The sequence below is a fragment of the Nanorana parkeri genome, unplaced genomic scaffold, assembly GCF_000935625.1.
Source record: "Nanorana parkeri isolate BGI_ZX_2015 unplaced genomic scaffold, ASM93562v1 scaffold379, whole genome shotgun sequence".
Taxonomy (NCBI): Eukaryota; Metazoa; Chordata; class Amphibia; order Anura; family Dicroglossidae; genus Nanorana; species Nanorana parkeri.
The window spans coordinates 1,213,945-1,221,961 of record NW_017306647.1 but is presented as its reverse complement, the minus strand read 5'-3'; the positions used below and the strand labels follow the sequence as shown (position 1 = coordinate 1,221,961).

Here is an 8,017-nt window from a genome sequence, read left to right as displayed (position 1 = left end):
GAATGCTCCTTACATTGGAGGTCAGTGAGAAGAATGCTCCTTACATTGGGGTCAGTGGGAAGAATGCTCCTTACATTGGGGGTCAGTGAGAAGAATGCTCCTTACATTGGGGGTCAGTGAGAAGAATGCTCCTTACATTGGGGGTCAGTGAGAAGAATGCTCCTTACATTGGGGGTCAGAGGGATGAATGCTCCTTACATTGGGGGTCAGTGAGAAGAGATGAGAAGCGCGGCTGCTGAGCAATTATCATTTTAGTGGCATTTCGCACATACAAATGATTGGTAGGAACATGTGACGCGGCCCTGACTCAGCCCCGCGCGGTCACTTGTATATATATATATTCCTTCCGGCTGGGAACAGATCAGATGTTTGCTCGCATTGTAACAAGCTGGACGGTAACAACTGCTGTTTGATATTCAGCGAGAGATTGTTTGTCGAGCGTCTTAGAAATCTTCTTCTTGACTCCTTCAGGTCGTGCCGCGCTTCATCAGGGGGACGACCTGACCGAACACAACCCTCAAACACTTTCCTATTATCAATACCACAAAGGTTCATATTATAATTACAGATATAAAAGGGCCGGAGACAATAGTCACACATTATATGATACTGTATGGGGGGGACAAGGTGACTTATAGATACAAATCTACAATGGTTTAGGTTCTGCTGTGTCCTAAATGCATTTTATAAATGGGCCCAGCGGGCGTACAGACCCGGGAACTCAGCACAGGGATGGGGGGAGCTCCTCATAATGGGCACAGCAGGGGTACAGACCCGGGAACTCAGCACAGGGATGGGGGGAGCTCCTCATAATGGGCACAGCAGGGGTACAGACCCGGGAACTCAGCACAGGGATGGGGGGAGCTCCTCATAATGGGCACAGCAGGGGTACAGACCCGGGAACTCAGCACAGGGATGGGGGGAGCTCCTCATAATGGGCACAGCAGGGGTACAGACCCGGGAACTCAGCACAGGGATGGGGGGAGCTCCTCATAATGGGCACAGCAGGGGTACAGACCCGGGAACTCAGCACAGGGATGGGGGGAGCTCCTCATAATGGGCACAGCAGGGGTACAGACCCGGGAACTCAGCACAGGGATGGGGGGAGCTCCTCATAATGGGCACAGCAGGGGTACAGACCCGGGAACTCAGCACAGGGATGGGGGGAGCTCCTCATAATGGGCACAGCAGGGGTACAGACCCGGGAACTCAGCACAGGGATGGGGGGAGCTCCTCATAATGGGCACAGCAGGGGTACAGACCCGGGAACTCAGCACAGGGATGGGGGGAGCTCCTCATAATGGGCACAGCAGGGGTACAGACCCGGGAACTCAGCACAGGGATGGGGGGAGCTCCTCATAATGGGCACAGCAGGGGTACAGACCCGGGAACTCAGCACAGGGATGGGGGGAGCTCCTCATAATGGGCACAGCAGGGGTACAGACCCGGGAACTCAGCACAGGGATGGGGGGAGCTCCTCATAATGGGCACAGCAGGGGTACAGACCCGGGAACTCAGCACAGGGATGGGGGGAGCTCCTCATAATGGGCACAGCAGGGGTACAGACCCGGGAACTCAGCACAGGGATGGGGGGAGCTCCTCATAATGGGCACAGCAGGGGTACAGACCCGGGAACTCAGCACAGGGATGGGGGGAGCTCCTCATAATGGGCACAGCAGGGGTACAGACCCGGGAACTCAGCACAGGGATGGGGGGAGCTCCTCATAATGGGCACAGCAGGGGTACAGACCCGGGAACTCAGCACAGGGATGGGGGGAGCTCCTCATAATGGGCACAGCAGGGGTACAGACCCGGGAACTCAGCACAGGGATGGGGGGAGCTCCTCATAATGGGCACAGCAGGGGTACAGACCCGGGAACTCAGCACAGGGATGGGGGGAGCTCCTCATAATGGGCACAGCAGGGGTACAGACCCGGGAACTCAGCACAGGGATGGGGGGAGCTCCTCATAATGGGCACAGCGGGTGTACAGACCCGGGAACTCAGCTCAGGGATGGTGGGAGCTCCTCATAATGAGCACAGCGGGGGTACAGACCCGGGAACTCAGCACAGGGATCTCACCATTTGAGACCCTAGAAGAGACTTTTAGGGGGTGGACCTCTCCCTCATCTACCAAACACTGAAATATCTGTTCTGATTGGACGGATTCTTTAGCATCCAATTATTTTCATACAGTCTCATGTCGGGTGTTCGTTCTGCAGACACCCATACAGATGAAATCTGTCACGAATAACGTCCTCAGCCAGTCGCCACATGGATGCACAGTCCTTCCTTAGCGTTGGGTCCCATCTATAGTGTACAGCACGCTCACATCTCAGTTATAGGGAACACAGCGGCCTATCTGGCGGTGGAGCATCCAAGTGTTTGGGAACCACGATTTGCAGATTGCAGCGGGCCAATAACCCGAGAAGCTTCTCCAAGCTCTGCCTGTGGTGCCAGCCTTCTGCTAGATGGGCCTGGGGGGTGCCGCTACTGGAGGCCGCTTCTAATCTGCGCTCGGGGCCAAAGCGTTTCGGGTAATTAGAGAGAACCGTAATGGACGGGAAACGTGACAGTAACATCTTGGCAGATCGTCCAATCCTTTGTAGTGACTGGAAATGTTAATTCTAAGAACATGAAATCTGTATTGCCCTCCCTCTTTCCTTCTCTCTCTCTCCCTCCCTCTCTCTCTTTCCTTCTCTCTCTCTCTCCCTCCCTCTCTCTCTTTCCTTCTCTCTCTCTCTCTCTCTCTCTCTCCCTCTTTCCTTCTCTCTCTCCCTCCCTCTCTTTCCTTCTCTCTCTTTCCTTCTCTCTCTCTCTTTTTCCTTCTCTCTCTCTCTCCTTCTCTCTCTTTCCTTTTCTCTCTCTCTCTCCTTCTCTCTTTCATTATCTCTCCTTCTCTCTCTCTTTCCTTCTCTCTCTCTCTCTCTCTCCTTCTCTCTCTCTCTCTCTCTCCTTCTCTCTCTCTCTCTCTCTCCTTCTCTCTCTCTCTCTCTCTCCTTCTCTCTCTCTCTCTCTCTCCTTCTCTCTCTCTCTCTCTCTCCTTCTCTCTCTCTCTCTCTCTCCTTCTCTCTCTCTCTCTCTCTCCTTCTCTCTCTCTCTCTCTCTCCTTCTCTCTCTCTCTCTCTCTCCTTCTCTCTCTCTCTCTCTCTCCTTCTCTCTCTCTCTCTCTCTCCTTCTCTCTCTCTCTCTCTCTCCTTCTCTCTCTCTCTCTCTCTCCTTCTCTCTCTCTCTCTCTCTCCTTCTCTCTCTCTCTCTCTCTCCTTCTCTCTCTCTCTCTCTCTCCTTCTCTCTCTCTCTCTCTCTCCTTCTCTCTCTCTCTCTCTCTCCTTCTCTCTCTCTCTCTCTCTCCTTCTCTCTCTCTCTCTCTCTCCTTCTCTCTCTCTCTCTCTCTCCTTCTCTCTCTCTCTCTCTCTCCTTCTCTCTCTCTCTCTCTCTCCTTCTCTCTCTCTCTCTTTCCTTCTCTCTCTCTCTCTTTCCTTCTCTCTCTCCCTCCCTCTCTCCCTCGGTTTCCTTCTCTCTCTCTTTCCTTCTCTCTCTCTCTCTCCTTCTCTCTCTCTCTCTTTCCTTCTCTCTCTCTCTCCTTCTCTCTTTCATTATCTCTCCTTCTCTCTCTCTTTCATTCTCTCTCTTTCATTATCTCTCCTTCTCTCTCTCTTTCTTTCCTTCTATCTCTCTCTTTCTCTCTCTCTCTCCTTCTCTCTTTTTCCTTCTCTCTCTCCCTCCCTCTCTCTCTCCCTCGGTTTCCTTCTCTCTCTCTCTTTCCTTCTCTCTCTCTCTCTCTCCTTCTCTCTCTCTCTCTTTCCTTCTCTCTCTCTCTCTCTCCTTCTCTCTCTCTCTCTTTCCTTCTCTCTCTCTCTCTCTCCTTCTCTCTCTCTCTCTTTCCTTCTCTCTCTCTCTCTCTCCTTCTCTCTCTCTCTCTTTCCTTCTCTCTCTCTCTCTCTCCTTCTCTCTCTCTCTCTTTCCTTCTCTCTCTCTCTCTCTCCTTCTCTCTCTCTCTCTTTCCTTCTCTCTCTCTTTCTTTCCTTCTATCTCTCTCTCTTTCTCTCTCTCTCCTTCTCTCTTTTTCCTTCTCTCTCTCCCTCCCTCTCTCTCTCCCTCGGTTTCCTTCTCTCTCTCTTTCCTTCTCCCTCTCTCTCTCCTTCTCTATCTCTCTCTTTCCTTCTCTCTCTCTCCTTCTCTCTTTCATTATCTCTCCTTCTCTCTCTCTTTCCTTCTATCTCTCTCTCTCTTTCATTCTCTCTCTTTCCTTCTCTCTCTCTTTCTTTCCTTCTCTCTCTCTTTCTCTCTCTCTCCTTCTCTCTCTTTCCTTCTCTCTCCCTTCCTCCCCTCCCTCCATCAACATCATAATGAAATGTTTAAATAAAATCTTATTTTAGATCCAGTGATGTCATCATTGGGTCTCAGCGCAATGTGTTAACACAAGCATTTTAGCATGCATCGCACGAGTGTGACTGAGCCCTCTGATTCGTTCCTTCCTAATCACAAGGGAGAGCTTGCTGGGGGAATTTGGGATGCAGGGGCAGATTCGAGAGCTTCAACATCTTTCACTTGCAGGCACGCGGTAGGATGGTGTGAACGCCGGGAACAGACTGTCCGCTCACCCTGAGACACCTCAGCAAGCTGCCTGTCACCTGAGAGATGTCAGCGGGTTAAGATCAGAAGTGTGAAAAAGCACGCTGGAAGCTGTAAGCGCTCAGATTATTATTAAAGTGCATCCGCCATGACAAAAATACGGAGCCTGCCACTACCAACCTCCGTCTGGAAATGCTGGCTGCCTGGCTTCAGTTCTTCTGCATGTACGTCCTGGAGCAAGCCAATAGGAAAGCTGGAGACATGTGGGCGGTCCTTATCTCTGTATTGGTCCCGTCCTTGTTAGGCATGAGGGAGACAGCCAGGCAACTAGCATTATCAGCAGGAAAGGTCAGCAGAACGCAGAGTGAGCCAGGTCCAGCCAGGTGCTATTGCACTGCACAGACTGAAGGGAGAGGGGGAGTGCTGTGAGTCAAGTGCCATAGCATTGCGCAGTGCAATCACTAGCTTGCTGAGAGTAGGAGTGAGCGGAGTGGTGACCTCATTAGCACGGCGATGCTTTATTGTCCAATCAGCAAGCTGTGGGCGGGTCTGGGACCAGGCTGTATTGCATAACTGCAGTGAAGGTGCTGAGGTCCCCGTCCTGAATGGCAGGGGTGTCTGGATCATGAGACTGTCTGAACAGACCTGCTCGGGATATATGAATTCGGCGGTCTGTCTGGACTTACTTCTGTCCTCGGTACATTCTGTCGCTGTGTCATGTCTGTGTTTCTATCTCCATCTGCTGAATCCAAATCTTCTTATTTCAGCATCGCTGGGAACTCTGGAGTTCGAGCTGCTGTATGACCCAGAAAAATGTATCTTGCAGTGCAGCATCCTGAGGGCGAAGGTGAGTCCCGGCCGATCGCTGTGTGGCCGATCATAGTCCTGTACGGATGATGAATATATATATGTAAATTCAAAATATTAACACTCACTTACAAAGCCATCCGCAACTCCGCCCCCGGATATATCTCAGACCTGGTCTCAAAATATCACCCTAACCGTCCACTCCGCTCATCCCAACACCTCCTGCTTTCCAGCTCCCTGGTCAACTCCTCCAGGACTTCTGTAGAGTCTCTCCCATCCTCTGGAACTCTTTACCCCAACCTGTCCGTCTGTCGCCCACCTTGACTGCCTTTAGGCGATCCCTTTAGGCCCCATTCACATTGAGCGATTCGCAAATTGCGCGTTTGTCGCGCGATATCGCATGTTTGTCGCGCGATATCGCGCAAATGCTTGCATTGACCAAGCTAGAAACGCTGCAAAATCCGCTCCAAAAAGGGTCCTGCTGTAGCGACGCACGACCCGCGACAGCGACGGACAGAGCCCCATTGAGATGCATTGGAGAGCGATATCGCGCGGTAAATAGCCGCGATATCGCGGGAATTACCGCGTGATAAATCGCTCAATGTGAATGGGGCCTAAGACTCATCTCTTCAGGGACGTTGATCCCACCTCAACCTAACCGCTCAACCATCACGTTCTCAAACAGTTCATCCCCCACACAGCTCCCTCCTCATGTATCACTGGCCCCTCCCTTTTTAGATTGCAAGCCCTCAGTGTCCTCGGTACATTCTGTCGCTGTGTCATGTCTGTGTTTCTATCTCCATCTGCTGAATCCAAATCTTCTTATTTCAGCATCGCTGGGAACTCTGGAGTTCGAGCTGCTGTATGACCCAGAAAAATGTATCTTGCAGTGCAGCATCCTGAGGGCGAAGGTGAGTCCCGGCCGATCGCTGTGTGGCCGATCATAGTCCTGTACGGATGATGAATATATATATGTAAATTCAAAATATTAACACTCACTTACAAAGCCATCCGCAACTCCGCCCCCGGATATATCTCAGACCTGGTCTCAAAATATCACCCTAACCGTCCACTCCGCTCATCCCAACACCTCCTGCTTTCCAGCTCCCTGGTCAACTCCTCCAGGACTTCTGTAGAGTCTCTCCCATCCTCTGGAACTCTTTACCCCAACCTGTCCGTCTGTCGCCCACCTTGACTGCCTTTAGGCGATCCCTTTAGGCCCCATTCACATTGAGCGATTCGCAAATTGCGCGTTTGTCGCGCGATATCGCATGTTTGTCGCGCGATATCGCGCAAATGCTTGCATTGACCAAGCTAGAAACGCTGCAAAATCCGCTCCAAAAAGGGTCCTGCTGTAGCGACGCACGACCCGCGACAGCGACGGACAGAGCCCCATTGAGATGCATTGGAGAGCGATATCGCGCGGTAAATAGCCGCGATATCGCGGGAATTACCGCGTGATAAATCGCTCAATGTGAATGGGGCCTAAGACTCATCTCTTCAGGGACGTTGATCCCACCTCAACCTAACCGCTCAACCATCACGTTCTCAAACAGTTCATCCCCCACACAGCTCCCTCCTCATGTATCACTGGCCCCTCCCTTTTTAGATTGCAAGCCCTCAGGGGCGGGGCCCTCCTTACCATCTTGTCTAGAATTGTATTGTATTGTGATTGTAATGTCTTCCTTATATTGTAAAGCGCTGCGCAAATTGTTGGCGCTATATCAATCCTGTATAATAATAATATGTATATACTGTATATAGATAGTATATAGCGTGCAATGATATATGTACATGGTGGGCAGCTGTGTCTGTGCATTACATGGGCAGGTTTTGCTTTGTACTTAGTAGCGCTGCGCAATGGCTGCCAATCCTTCAAATCTCACTGCAGCTCTGCCAGACTGGGCCAGTCTGATAGAAACCAATAGATGCTATGCAGGCTATGGTGAGCTGAAACCAATGGTGGATTATATTAGGGGGCGGCTCTTTGGGACCCCAGATCACACGTGGATGGTAAAAAAAAAAAAAGTCTGCCGTTTACATTAAGTCAGTTTCAACTTTTTAGGTCTTGGACTATATATGGACTTTGCAAAAATCTTTTCAATGTGATTCCTCAAAGATTTTTTATGGCATGTTTTCAGGGATCCCAACCTGAAAGAAGCAATTTCAGAGAGGTGCCCTTCTCATTTCAGGGAGGTGCCCTCTGACCCCCCCCCCCCGCCACCCATCCGTGGAGGGGAGAGGTGGGAGAGAGCACCCCCCTAAAACGATGACAGATAGCAAGGAAGCAATAGCTTCCTTGCTATCTGCAGGTAGTATTCAGGCAGCTACTGCAGTCAGAGTAAAAAAAAAGAAAAAAAAGTCAGCATGGGAATGCATAGCCAGATTCCTATTGGCTATTTTAATTTGCAATATCCAATAGCAAGCTGGCTATTGCACCCGCCCCTCTGCTGCTGCCAATCACTAGAAGAGGACCTGATGGAGAACTTCACGTCCCACTCTGCTGATTGACAGCAGCAGTGGGCGGGTGCAATCAATAGCTAGAGCTAGTTTGCTATTGGCTATTGCACAGTGAAATAGCCAATAGGAATCTAGCTATGCATTCCTATGCTTTTTTTTTTTTTTCTGACTGACGG

The 8,017-nt window shown here is 51.0% G+C and overlaps 1 protein-coding gene across 1 annotated transcript in view; it reads left to right on the top strand.

Annotated features, from left to right (window-relative positions):
- The window catches only part of DOC2A (double C2 domain alpha), a 65,892-nt gene that overhangs the window by 11,837 nt on the left and 46,038 nt on the right, over positions 1 to 8,017 (top strand). The window contains exon 3 of the mRNA XM_018559117.1: positions 5,342 to 5,421. Coding sequence (XP_018414619.1) covers positions 5,342 to 5,421 — 80 coding nt within the window. The remainder of the gene's footprint in view (positions 1 to 5,341; positions 5,422 to 8,017) is intronic.